The following is a 14,094-nucleotide window of genomic DNA, read 5'->3' on the forward strand; positions in this document are numbered from 1 at the left end:
GCCGGGACGGGGGTTGCCGTGCAAAGCGGATCCGGCTTCCGATGACGACACGCACGGGACAGAAAGATAAACACACATACACACACACCACCGTCTAACACTGCTGGTCGGAATGTCGGTGCGGTGAAGGAACAAGAAGAACAAGTTGTCGAGGGGTTGGGGGGAGGGGGGGGGGGGGTGTGCGAACTAAACAAAGGAGCACACACAAACACACTCGCCAAAAACAAAACAAAAAAATCAACCCCAAAAATCTGATCACCGAACCGGTGTGTAGGTGCAAACCGAAGCGGGAAGCAACAACAACAAAAAAAAAGAAGAGAATCTTAAAGATACTAACAAGACAACACCACGAACCGCCGTTTCGCAGGCGCTTGTGTAAGTGACTTACACGGGTAGGAACATATCGTTTTATTGCCGTTGGCCCCTGCCGCCGGCTTGGTGCGTCTCCGCGCGCGCATGTGTGTGTGTGTGGAAGAGAGAGCGCAGAAAAAAAGGCACGACATTTCAGACTTTCTATCGCGCACACTTTGACCGATCGCGGTCGCGAATTTGGCCAAAGGCTTTGGAGAGATCCTCGCGCACGCGAACCTAATCGCGGTTCCGATCGCACAAATCACAACGTGTCGCTTTCCGCACTCACTTGCACTCAGCACGAACACGCTGAGCCGGCCACAGCCGGCAGAAGAGGGCTCAAGGTTATCTAAGCAAAACACACACACACACACACACACTCGTTGGTCCGCTTGACGTTTGGTTTGGGGCGGGAGGTGGTTAAGACAAGGAACGATAAGGAAGCTACGACTGTCCGAGCCGGAGCGTCACACTTGTGTCAGAGCTGTCAGACTCACAAAAAAAAAAACGGACCCATAGGGACCCTAACTCCACTTACCTGTGCGTGGACAAGCGTTTGCATTACTTCACACTACAAGCAAGCGAAAATAAAAAACAAAAAAAAAACAAAACTAACCAAAAGAAGGGATCAAAAAACCCGGTCGTGGCGACCAACCCCTCCTAACGCAGCGATAGAGAGAGAGAGAGAAGCGAGCACGCGCGCGGGTGGCTTGACTTGACGCGAGTGCGAGCTGCGCCGTTTTGACACGGGCCCGCAGATCCCGCCGATTTTGCGTGCGTGGGAGATAATGAAGCAAAGGGTTGGGGGAGGGGGGGGGGTCAGAAGAGGGACAAGAAGGAGAGAAAGAGAGAGAGAGAGAGAGCGCGAAATGCCCTGGTCGCATCGGTGTGTTGGTTGGATTACATTGCGGCACCCCAAGTGCGTGCGTGGGGCGGTGTGCGTTTCCTCTTCTTCTTTTTGCTTTTTTTTTTTAAATTGTTACGCACTAAAACCCCAACCCAACTCTCTCCCATCATTCCGGCCCTTTTTGCGGACGACCTTCCGCCTCTACCCCGGGGCGGTGGTACAGCGGTGAGTTTTTTTTTTTGTTTTTTGCAAAGAGCTGATTCACACGAACAGCTGTTAGAGCGCTGAGTGCCGCCACCATCCGGTCCGCGGAAAGGCGCGAGAGTTTGTGAGCGGTTCTGTTTTTTGGGGGAGGGTGAGAGTGTGGTTTTTTTTTATATCGCCTTTCTGTCGTTCCATTTCTGCTGGCTCACTTATACATAAAGCGAGCGGGAGGGCGCGCGCGCGCGCTCGCCTGCTCACGCTCTCGCGGCGGAGCGTGGCGTTGGCCAAATCTTCTCCAGCGCCAGTAACGTCCGATCCCGACAGGCACGCAAGTGCACGACGACGACGGCCGCACGATGATTATGTGAAGCATACCGACCGCGGTCACTCAATGCCCTGAGCGCTGAGCGACCGTTAGGGCGTGCGTTTGGGGGCAGCCAACAGCAGCAAAACATCGTCGTTACAGCGGTCGTGGAATTATGCTGTCCCCGGACGGTGCTGTGTGTGTGTGCGCACACACATACGAACGGCCAGACGGCGTCTGGCCGATCCGGCGTCGGGAAATCGAGGAAATCGAGTGCAGTTTCGCCACCGCCTTTCGGCTCCTGTTTCCTTCCACCATAAAAAAAAACCCACCATCACCCCCGTGGGGGGGGGGGGGGGGGGTAACTATGTTAAATGCCATGACCTTGGAATGCATCTCATCGTTTGCGGCGTGGTTTGCTGGTGCGGTGTTGTTGCTGTTTGCCGCTGTAGCGCTCCTGATGCTGTTTTGTGTGTCCTTGCGCCCGTACCACGACCACCGGCGGAAGCAGGGCGCGGTGGCTTGGTGGGTTGATTGATAGGACGGATGCAACCGAGCCCGATGCAATACGGGCCGGTATGGGTTGGCGGTGTGAGCGAACCACTCTCTCAGCACAGGGAAAATGCGACAATCCGTTTAAATCCATAATAAACACATGAAGCAACATTTATATTGCGGAAGATAAGTGTCACTTGGTCCGTGCCCTCGGGTGGGGAGAGGATTTTCCTAACAAGCATTGGGGGTTCGCCTCTCTCTCTCTCTCTCTGTATCTCTCTTATCCTTTGCCTTGGCAGAGTTTATTTTTTATGACGTAGAAGGTTTATGAGTTTCTGCTTTACGGCGCAGCCTTTTGCACGTAACTTTAAGGATTCACTAATAGGAAGGTTGTTTGTTGTAAGCTGGGCGAGCTACGTTAGGAGCAAAAAGTGTTGAAATTGCTTTGAACATTTGCTTTGAAAAGGTTTTTCCATTTTGTTCGTGAGGCAGTAGCACCCAAGAATTGAAGGTAACTAAATTCTATGATGGTATGCCAAGCTGAACGCAAGAACTTGACATGGGCGCAATATTTCTAACGGTCGTTAACAAATATTGTTGCTAGTTTCGTAATCAACTTTGTTGAAAAGATGCTTGATACAGCCAGTAGAAATTGATGTAATTTTAATTTTGAATATATACATTTTTTAAATATTACAATCCAATGTCTCCTACCAAAGCTAACTATCAAAGCTGAACGACTTCAAAATTATGTAACAACCAAAATTATGCAACGACCGGCACAAGGCGAGAATGCATTTCAGGAGGATGTGGTTGATTACGCCATAAGACAATGGGTTCTTAATGCCAGTTTACAATAAAGTAATGCAAAGATTTTTTTTTCGTCTAAAATGTCTTCAAATCCTGTATCCAGCAAGTACGATAGCAACCACTTTGCTATAGAAAAACCACTTTCATGTCAGTTTTAAGTATTTTGATAAGTAAGGATAGAATAATGTTTTTATTTTTTACATTAATGCGTGGTTTTCCGAGATTTGGTTTTTAATATTAGACTTTGTTTTTGCTAAAATTTAGGCAAAGAGCTTCCTATAGGCGAAAGGTGAAGATAGGTGAAGGTGTGCTGGCCTGTGTTAATTACAGGCTTTTTTGCAATGCTGCATTATGCATTGCAGGCAATCAAAATCATTCCTTCTCGGCGATTGAATTACTCCATAATTCAAAATTTGGACAGTATTTTTCGCTATTCACATTAATGTACTTTCAAGATTTAATTAATCCGAGTAATGGATCTGTTTGGCTTGGATTCATACATTATCTTTGCTAGAAATTAGAAGAATAGCAATATGATAAGCCTTTTAAAGTTGTAATTTAAGTAGCGAAATTCCTTATCTTATCTTTTTGAACAATTTTTTTGTAGAATAAACGGCACAATTGGTCTCCCCCAAACCCCATTTAACTATATAATTAATATTAACAACAACAACAAAAATTAAATAAAAATATAGGTCATCCTTAGTGTTCGAAAATCAATTCTAGCTCCATTTATCCTCTTTCTAGGATCCGCGATGTGAATAACTTAGTAACTATTCTTGATTTAAATCATACCATCATGTTTAACATTACCCTCGAGGGCAGCTTGGGCTCGCGCCCACCGGAAAATCGTTGTCCACCAGCCGACACCAACCTTTAGGAAACGGCCAACAAAAAAGCGAAGCGATCATTTTACATCTAATTAGAGCCCGAATCGAACGTTTAGCTCGAAATACTTCAAACATAATCGATAATGCAACGCTCCGGTCGCGCACTCACCAAACACCGATACAGGCACGCAACCAGTTCGACCAGACCACAAAGACCTCGTCCCGTTCGAAGGCCGGCACACAAACAACCGAAACACACAGCGCAAACACACACACAGGGCGGAAGGATGCAAAACATAATTATACCGTGCAGCAGCAAAGGGGCACACGGGGGCACACCAACAAAAATAATAACAATCAGGCAAGTACACCTGCCAAACCCCCGGTCCACCCGCATCCCACACCTATAGACACTCACGCCAAATCCGGTGCGATGGGAGCCGTCCGTGTGTTGTTGTTTTTTTTTCGGCAGGCCGTTGCGCAATTGTAAGTGAATGTCAAAATCAGTGACTGTTCGATTATCACCTTTTCAAACTTGAATACAAAAACCCCCGGTTTGTTCCACCCCCGTTGGCAAAATAACAGGTACTTGACGTCTACTGCCCCCTCGTTTACACACACACACACACACACACACATTTGCTCGTCCATCACGGCCACGGCTATGGTACGGAACCGTGCACGGCACCAGCGACACACACCAGCGGCACAGATTCGGCATCCGCGGCACGGCGGCCCTCGCTTCCGGCCCTTTTTTGGGGTCGGTCAAAAGAGGCTTACTTGATTGCCGCCACGTTTTGGGCAGGCAGGTATGGAGGGGCGGGCCCGGAGCGGGAGGGCCCGCTTGGCAGGTGGATGTTCACGCCAGGAAAATTGATAGACAATAGAAATTAGATATCGTCACGTGTTCATTTCCTGGCGGGCACCGGGCACGACGGCGGCGGTGTCTGTGGCTGTTCGTGCTGATGTGGCGAGGAGAGGGTGCATAATTTAACTTTGCTTTGTTCCTTACGTGTGAGTCGGAAGGAGTGAAAACCAGCAACAACGACAATAACAACAACAACAACAAAAAAAACGGAAAACAAAAACGGACAGACATGAAGGTGATAAAAGCGTAAAAGGGTGCGCAATCAACACGAGCCAGCGCAAAAGGAGTGACGGGAATCACAGGGAGGGACGGGGGTGTTGATGTGTGAAAATGTACGTAACATAATCATTAGACCGAAATGCCCGCGGAAGACACCGATGCGGGATGCAGGACTAGGGGACGCGTTTGGGAATGGGGTCGCGCGAACAAAAAAAAAAAGGCGAAAATTTAAATGGCTTTTCCGACGTTCGCGATGGCGTAGGTGCGAATATTTGACAGCCGGGACAGCCACTCGTACTGGGACCTTCCAGTACCCCCTTTATGAGGGGGGTGGGTAGACAGGGAAGTCATCCAAGAAAATGCCACCGTTTCCATCAACGGCGCAATCGGGCTTATTGTTTTTCGTGAATTGTTTCAAGGCGCGTGAAGGCGCATTTGTCCTGTCCTGCCGGTACCACACACTCTCTCACACACACACACACACATGGTACACATTCGATGTCGCCGTCCGGGTTGTTTTTAATTTGCATCCACCCGGTGTGTGTGTGTGTGAGTGTCGGAAGCGCCGGCTCCGATGACAGGAGCGAAATCATACGGTAGGCTGGGCTTTACCAAGAGTGCCGGACAGACACCTCGTAGGATGGAGCTGGGGAGCCTCTCTACAAATCGATGGGTGGGCGGGGAGCGGCGGAGTGGCGGGCAAACCCTTGTGATTGTGAGTGTTTAATCAATACGTCACGAAATGGGTTTTGATTGAAAAATTACTTAAATTTTCCATTTGCTAGCGCCCGTGCCGCGATGGGTTGTCTATTTTTCGTTTTTGGTTTTGCTAGCGAGAGTTCTTCAGTGTCCCGAGAGCTTGGGTACTGTTCCTTCTCCACCATTCAAAGCTACAGTACCCACCGGCGCTGCGTGCTTGGAAAGCAGTATTGGGAGGTTTGTTCAGGATGTCTGCTGTTGCATTATTAACCAATAGTTTGGGCTGGCTGTGTCCCTGGAAGTTTGGAGTTTGGACCTCATGGAGGCAGCATGGCTGTAGCAAATGAAAGCATACTGAATTATACACCAAATATATTAAAACGTACTTAATTATATTACCAAAAGTGAATCTCTCAACAAGACAAACATTGCAGGCTTTAGGCGAAGACTCAGCAGGGATCAGCAGGGATGATGTGGATTTGGACTAAGAATTACTATTTCAGATTCAGTAGCTAAGATCCATTGGAATTAGGGATTACCAGAATGGAAAGATCTAATAATCTGGGAATATTGCTATGAAAGATATACGAGAACGAGAAAAAAGCTGCAATATCTATTCCTACAGCGCCCGGAGTAATGTAATTCCCATTTTTACCTGACCTAGTCGTAGCCTGCACTTCCCGGAGACGCGGCAAGTTGAGGTTAGTTAGCTCTCTAAACACCAAAGATCTTCGTATGTCTCTATAACTTTAGATTCATAATGAAATACTATCAAATCCTTTCCAAAATTCAAGGAGATCCGCGAGCATATATAATTGATGTAAAGACATGGATACATATTTTGAACCATGATTTTGTTCAGTTATGATTTATGAACTTATACAGTTAAGATCTAGAACAATTCATTAAATTGGAGTTATTGGAATTTATTGAAGTAAACTTTAGATCCGTTAAAGTTCTAGTCCAATCAATTTCTAAATGGATTCTGTCCAAGGACCTTGTAATATCTCTAAAAAAGATTGAAGAAAATCTGTAAACTAGCGTAATAAGCTCTTGAATTTCTTGATGAGAATAATTCAAAACTGGAAGGCTCAAAAAGATAGAAAGAGAGTTTTGAGTTAACTTAAAGCCAGTATTCAATGCCAGTAACGGGGAAAATTGAGACTATAGAAATGAAAGAATACTTATTCGTTTTATCAGAAGTTGCTTAGAACAGAGCGTGTCGAAGTACTATCTGCCGTAATCCGCATATCTGCGCTACGCATTTTAACGGCTCCACCGACTCTCATTTAGAGTATTTATCTTCTCGCGCATCCGACAGCTGGGCTCATTTGCGAGTAGTGTTTCCTCATCTCGACACACCTGTCAACCGTATGGCAACATCCGATCGGAGCTAACCTTTTTTTCCGGGCAATCGGAACCCTCGCACCGCCAGGTGGAATGCCAAAGCACCACCCGGTCCGGGGGTGATTGTTGCGTTATTAACTCGAAGCCCATTACCCGTGGTTGGGAGGAGGTTTGAGCAGTTTCTACGCTCTTCTTCTTCTTGTATATTCTATTATCTGGCACTGGCGAGCGCTGGCAGTGGGCGGGTGAGTGAAAATTGATATCATTAGTGAAAATTAATGCCCATCCGGTCGATTCATTGATTCTTTGGCGCTCGCACCAAAGCGTTGCGGTCATTGCGAGTCAGTTTTTGTTTGTTAGGATTGCGCCCACACCAGGCAAGACGCGCGGCTCAATGAGGAGGGCATGGAGGCCTGAAGGAGTAGTTTGTTGAACCAATTATTCTTAGTCTTTTGGGGTTGAGGATGCGTAACATCCCTGTCGCTGCCGCTCATTTATTCGATGAGCCGTGCCATGTCTCATTTCCTTCCGCTGGGCTTGACGCTTCGAAACAATAAAATATGATTATACATCATTCCGGGGCCAGAATCAGGCAGACAAGGCACATACACATAAACATACGGCAAGGGCACAAGGGGCAGGCTCGGTACCGTGTAGACTGTGCACCGAGCAGCCGCCGGTGGCATAGGAATTGGTTGCGTCTAGTCGGCAGGGCACGGTGAGGACGGTGGCGATTGCCACATCTAATCGCTTTTCGGTGAGGCATCGTTGGTGGTTGGTAGGGCTTTGGGTATGGGTGGCAGGAGAGATTGTCAGTCGGAATGTAATCATCATTCGGGGTACGGTGACGTGCGCGCTGTGCAAAACCGTCATTGGGGTGGCGGAACCATCGATTGCCGCCGTGCGTGCGGTAGACTCGTGTGTCTCGGAACACCAAGGGGGTAGAGGGGGCAATCGGTGGGCTTACCCTTGCTGCTGTAATCGAAGGATAACAGGATTGCAAGATTGATTGATGCTCGGTTTTGAATTTGCGAGCTAATTGCTTATTTATAATGCGATCATCGTTTAGGCAACGTCGGACTGACTGGAACCTGGCCGAAAGCCGGGCACGCTGCGTTGTGTTTGGCGTTGTCTAATGGTCGACCATGTGGGTGGAAGGAACGGTGCATGGTCTTCATTTTTCCCAGACATCGCACAACACTTTTCCCTGGGTGCGTCTTGGGGTTTGAGTGAAGAGCTCGATACGTGCAGCCCGTCTCGTGAAGGGTTGCCGTTTTGAATTGGGCTTTGGCGGAACGCAGTTTGCATTTCGGAATAGATAGCGTGCACTTCAGCCTGCCACCCGATCCGGAGGGTGGGTACAGTGCGGTGGCGGTGAATTTGCCAATTGTAATTTGATGCGATATTATGCCTGCGAATCGTAAGCCTGATTAAAGCGGCAACAGTCCACTGTCAGCTCTGGCGCGAGCTGATGTGCATGGTAATTGCAACCGGGTGTAGGCAAAGAACGAACCCCGGCTCCCTTAAAAAGTGTGTGCAGCCAGGCGGATTGCATGCATCCTGGCGCATCTCATCTTCGCTTGTCTGCGAGGCATGTGCCGCTGATAGTTGTACGTGCGAGAGGGTATTGTGGCACAAAAACGGCCATAGTGCAGGTTTTCTTTTGTCACCCTTAACTCACCGCATTATCGATAGAATTCATTCTACTACGACATTTCGTAACGCGAAAATTCGTTTTTTGTTGAATTTTGAGAAAACAACTGGTTTGGCTGGTTTGAAAAATAATGATAGAGAATTTTGCATAAGCTTCTATTCCAAAGAACAAGCGATTCTTGTCGAGATTCTAATCGAAACATAATATGTCAAAGACACTTAAACTAACGGTTATTTAGTGACATCTCACTACATTCCATTAAAGGCATATTGCTAGAAGTACCATGATCTGCTCAGCGCCTATAGTTATGTATTACATATGGATTTAAAGATTTTTGACCCATAAATGGAGTATATAATTGCTTCCCAGTTTTGTCCAGTGTGGTGAGCGGTGACAAGCAAACGCAGACATTCTTGAAGTTTTGCATTCGATTTTTTTTAATTATTTCAATGTTTCTATTAGTGTCGGGTAAATCTGATTCAGATTCGTGAAACTGAATGAATCTTTGACATGATGCAATGAATCTGAATACCGGTTGCAAAGATTCATGAATCTCTTCATGAGCTTCTCATTATTCTTCTTTTTGAAGAAACCACCTACGTGGTCGTTCCAGCCTAAACAGGCTTTCGGGACGTCTTGGCAAGTCCACGCAGCCGGATAGTTTGTTTTGCTACGGGGAGACGTTCCATGCGTGGTTTAAAGCCGCGACGGGTTTAAGATGTTAGGGATGCTGTTTGGTGAGATTGCGCAAATTAACTATTTTGCAAATCATGCATCTCTAAAGATTCATGAATCCCTGAAGATATATGAATTTTATTGGATTAGATTCATGAATCTTTGAAGATTCATATATCTTTTAAGATTCATAAATCTTTGAAGAATCATATATCTTTTGAGATTCATAAATCCTTGGAGATTCATGAATCTTTTAGAATCTCGAACCACTCATCACTGAAGATTCATACGAATGAATCCCATTGAAAGAGTCATGAAACCCAACACTAGTTTCTATGCTTCCTATTTAATGTTTGTTGCTTGTGTATTTCAAATAGCTAAAAATAATTTGTCAAGTATGACATCATCATACTTCATGCTTGCGACACCTGAAAAATCAAATAGAAATGGAAAACCCACCTGGTAAAATAAAAGCATAGGACAGTAATGAGCATCCATTCGAAGAGCAACACCATCACAGAGCGAATTAGTACACCCGAGAAAGGATACACCTTCTCTAGCTTGCCAGCAAGCCTGTAGGCTGTCAAAGAGTAGTGGTACCACTGCAAACGATCGCAGTGCCACACACTCGATCCTCGCTCGTTGGACCTCGACCTCGCGGCGGAGTGCGAAAAATCAAAGGAGGCAAATTAAGCACTCACACAGAAGGCGAACGCCCCAAATAGGCAAGCGGCAAATGGAGTGCAGCTGCTTTCCGCACACAAATCGCGCACATACATGCACACACACACGGGTAACTGACCCGCGCTGGCTCACACAGAAAAAGAAGAAAAAAAAAAACCATGGATGCTACAATACCCCGACACCCGGTAGATGATAACACATGGTACAACAGCGGACGTATAGGAGTGCGAAATGAAACTTACCACACAGTCGCCCCGGAGATGGACGGACGCAAGCTCGTCGACAGCAGCAGAGGTGTAGACCGTGCCGGGTTTGTAATGGTGGTGGTGTGCGTGAAGCGAAGGACACTAACGACACACACTGACGCCCGTTGGATGAGACGTGTAGAGCGCAGCGCCATCGTTGTGCACGACACACCCCGCCTATGGCATCCCCAGCAGCGGTACCACACTTGCCGCCGTTCAGTTTGGTTGATAGATGCAAAGGTTTGATTGAAGCTCGGGAAGCCATCACTACTACCTCGTCGGTCGGTAGTTCGGAGGGTTTTTTTGTTTGTTTGTTTATTGTAACGCGTCACACAAGAGCAAATTGCACAGGGCAGCCTTCAGTGCCTCCAACGGAGGAGGAGTCAAAAAAACGAACACACGCACATCCCCATTGCTCTACCACCGGCAAAACCGAATGTCAACCGCGCTCTCCACACGATCGCTAGCGCTGGAAGGACCGTCCGTTCTACAAGCTCCACACGCACAATCGCACGCAAGGGTCAAAACGCTTACTAGAGGTTACTGATATGAGCCGACTAGTGCGGGGCGGAGGCAGATATCTCAATTTGTACACGCGCTACTAAATACAAAATCTGTCGAAAATTCTAACACTACCTTAAAGAGCAATCACAACCGGCGGCCAGTGTGGCAGACCACGAACGCGCGGCCGCCACACAAGGACCGTGTTCCCGAGCGTACCGACCTGACGGTGTATGTGTTTTGTATGCGTGTATTAGTTTTTGTTTGTTTGTTCTGTGGTTTTTGTCAGTCGGTATTTCTTTTCAGTTGCGTGTCCATTGCTCCATTGCTACGGTTACTTTGTACTTTGAAAACGCTACGAACCATTTACAAGTGATTGAGTGGTTTCCGTTTGTTTTTTTCGTGTTGCTCCTTGGGCGTGTACACACGCGCGCCTAGTATTACAGTGTATAATATAGCTAGATGTAGGCAAGCGGCATACGTTTCACTCGCGCCCTCTCGCTTACTAATTTTATGCACAGTGCTTGTCGATGAGATGGGATGGCTAGCGGGATAGCGACCGCTACCGTAATGTACACACATACACCTATTTGGAATCTCCAACTACCCCTGTAACGTCTATCATACCGAAAACAGGTCATAATAATCGCTATATTGTCGCGAGCCTCTATTGGCGCTCACTTATTGTACCAGACGGTGTTTGCCGCACACGTTGTATATATATATAAGTTTGTGTGTATATATATATGTGTATAAAGATAAAGCTACGCATATGTATGTTTGACTGGAAGCATATGGTCAATGTATATATATATAGTTCGGTGTATATGTATGTCTGTCTATATGTAGGTATAGTTGGTATGTACAGGCACGCAGAACGCTCCTGGCGTCCTCGGCAGCCACAGGACGCGGAGGAAAAGCGGGCCAATTTTCCGACTCTCCTTAGTGCGTCAAGCCTATCGCTACTAATGCACCTGCTCCTGGATCGATATGATGAGGCCCTATTGCTTTTGAAATTGGATGTGTTCTTCGGACGTGTTCCCATTGCCCAGCGATGTCAGCGATTGCGCCAAAGACGCAACGCACATTCACATACACACTCACACACATGTAACAAAGCTGTGTTTTCCCTATGTCCCCCCCCCCGCTAGACTGATAAACACTGTGTAATAGGTTGATTGATGTGGAAGGCTCGACAAGGCTCTCCGGCACGCGAAGAGCCATCAACGCATCTCTTCCCACTGGGCTGCGGGACGTACCTGCGTAGCGATTCCACCTTGCGAAAGTCGAGCGGCGCGTCGACCTCCCCGTTGATCTGCGGGTATCCGTTCGGCGTCGGATAGCGGCTCGCGTACAGTGGAAGTGCCGGTGAGGAAGCCATGTTGAACAAGTCCGATGCTGCCGATGCTGCTGCTGCGGTGGTGCGGTTGGAGCTGCGAGGAAAACCACCACCACCCCCCCCCGACGGGTCAAGGTGTGAAAGGAGGAGATAAAAAAGAAAAAGAAGAAGAAGAAGAAGAAGAAGAAGAAGAAGAACAAGTAAGATAATTGAGTGAAAAAGCAAGTAACAGCGCGCCGATGCTAGAAACAAAAAAAAAGGGGTGGTTTTTGAGTTTGTTTGCACGCATCGCTCGCACGCGTTTTCCCGGCGTGCGGGAGGCACCACGTCCAAACTCGCCTCCCCTCTGCGAACGGGTGATTCAAATTAGCTATCCACCATCCTCCCTCGTACCCTACCGGCTCCAGCAGCTCCAAGACAGGGAAAAAAAAGCGGAAGCGAACCGGAAGCTGAAGCTTTACTGGCCGAGGGATTGGTGCTTTTCTTTTAATTTCTCGCCCCAGCACCCACCACAGCCGGACAGGTGTGCCTGGGAGTTCAGGGTGGAGATGAGATATGCCCCCTCACCCCCTTTCACCCGGAAGCATCAATAATTGTACCCCCCCCCCCTCCTCAGGTTCAGGTTCCCCCCTCCGGGGCTACCGTCGTGGAAGTAAGCAGAGAAACGTTGGGGGGGGGATATAATTCAGTTTTTATCACAGAGATACCGACAGCCTGGCGGGGCCTGAAGCCTGATTAGCAAAGCGGGAAACAGCAGCCCCCGGACGGTACTTACACAAGATGGCGAGCGCGCTGGGCCTTAAACTGTATGCTGCAACCAACGACTACTACTTCCACCCAAGACGGCGCTTGAAGACTTGGACAGAGTTCAAGAACCAAAGCGCTCGCACAGCGCCACAGTACACAACAACCACACACACACACACACACGTACGCGTATGAGCCGTTTTCGAATATTTGGGAATAGGCGAGTCTATGTAGATGTCGATAGGATATTACGAGCTACGAGGTTTGAAGATATTGCGGTTTTACTTGTTTTCGATAAGCTTAGATTACTCGTTTTTGAGAAAGACGTCCACCGAAAGCGGATGGCGGTAGCACTACATTGCAACTAGAGATTGAGTATCAAAATGGGCATCAAACTGGGCCACTACTGCTACTATTACTGTTACGGATGGAACTCGAGCAGCAAAACTATAGAGACTATGCTGGATATAGGCAATCACACACTACTCTGTGACGCTGAGGATATGGCGGGTCTGGTCTACTACGCATCTGCGTCACTTGGGCAGCGTTACACCACTACTACGGGCTACGCGAGGGCGACACTCTGACGGTGTGTTCGTCTTTGATACGGACTGCTTCGTAGTGGTGGTGTTTTGTACGATCGCGCTCGCTAGGCGGCCGATCGGAACGTGACACTAGCCGCTGCAGCCGCTTAGTGCGCTTAGTGGCTCGGCGGCGACGGGCGTTTGATTGTGTGCCGCTGCCGCTTACGGGTTGATTGGTAAGGCGGGCAGGATAGTGTTTGATTGCTGACATGATGCCTGAAAGTAAGCGAAAATTCGGTGAGATCTTGCGCAGGAGGTACATGTGTGTGTAGAATTTTAATTCGAAGAATTTAGATTGGATGTGACCGAGCTCGGAGGTTGGAAGTCTCCGGGAGGTTCCACTTGTGTAGCTATCCAGCAGATGGCTATATGTCGGTTGTCGCCTACATTCAAAACCATACATTTTATAACAGTCATGTCCCTGCTGGTCAGATGCCTCCAACTCCTATAGCTATAGCTGTACATCCGACTCATCTAGGGTTTGGTTCTTCCTGTTTCCCATCACACCGGCACCAAGTCACCCAAATTTAGCGCAAATCTTTCGTTCCTCTTCCGGAGATATAATTTTCTTTGTTATCCCCCCCATCCCGGTAGGGTTCTGGCACTTCTGGTCGTACAGTGTTATGTGTTCTTTGTTGCCCAGCGTGCAGCGGCACGGGTGCTTGAAATCGAAATACCGGAAAATGCATTT

The 14,094-nt window shown here is 47.8% G+C and overlaps 1 protein-coding gene across 8 annotated transcripts in view; it reads right to left on the reverse strand.

Annotated features, from left to right (window-relative positions):
- Positions 1–14,094, reverse strand: part of LOC1272191 (hornerin) — an 82,632-nt gene that overhangs the window by 56,015 nt on the left and 12,523 nt on the right. For 2 of the 8 annotated variants that reach the window (XM_061655083.1, XM_061655063.1), the window contains 2 exons: positions 12,848–13,619; positions 11,993–12,166 (listed from right to left, as the gene is read on the reverse strand). In XM_061655083.1, coding sequence (XP_061511067.1) covers positions 11,993–12,114 — 122 coding nt within the window. In that variant the 5' untranslated portion in view covers positions 12,115–12,166; positions 12,848–13,619. Of the gene's footprint in view, positions 1–889; positions 1,094–10,229; positions 12,167–12,847; positions 13,620–14,094 lie in introns of those variants that run through there. The other 6 variants (XM_061655094.1, XM_061655072.1, XM_061655056.1 and 3 more) reach the window with 5 other exon arrangements.

Source organism: Anopheles gambiae, chromosome X, assembly GCF_943734735.2.
Source record: "Anopheles gambiae chromosome X, idAnoGambNW_F1_1, whole genome shotgun sequence".
Taxonomy (NCBI): Eukaryota; Metazoa; Arthropoda; class Insecta; order Diptera; family Culicidae; genus Anopheles; species Anopheles gambiae.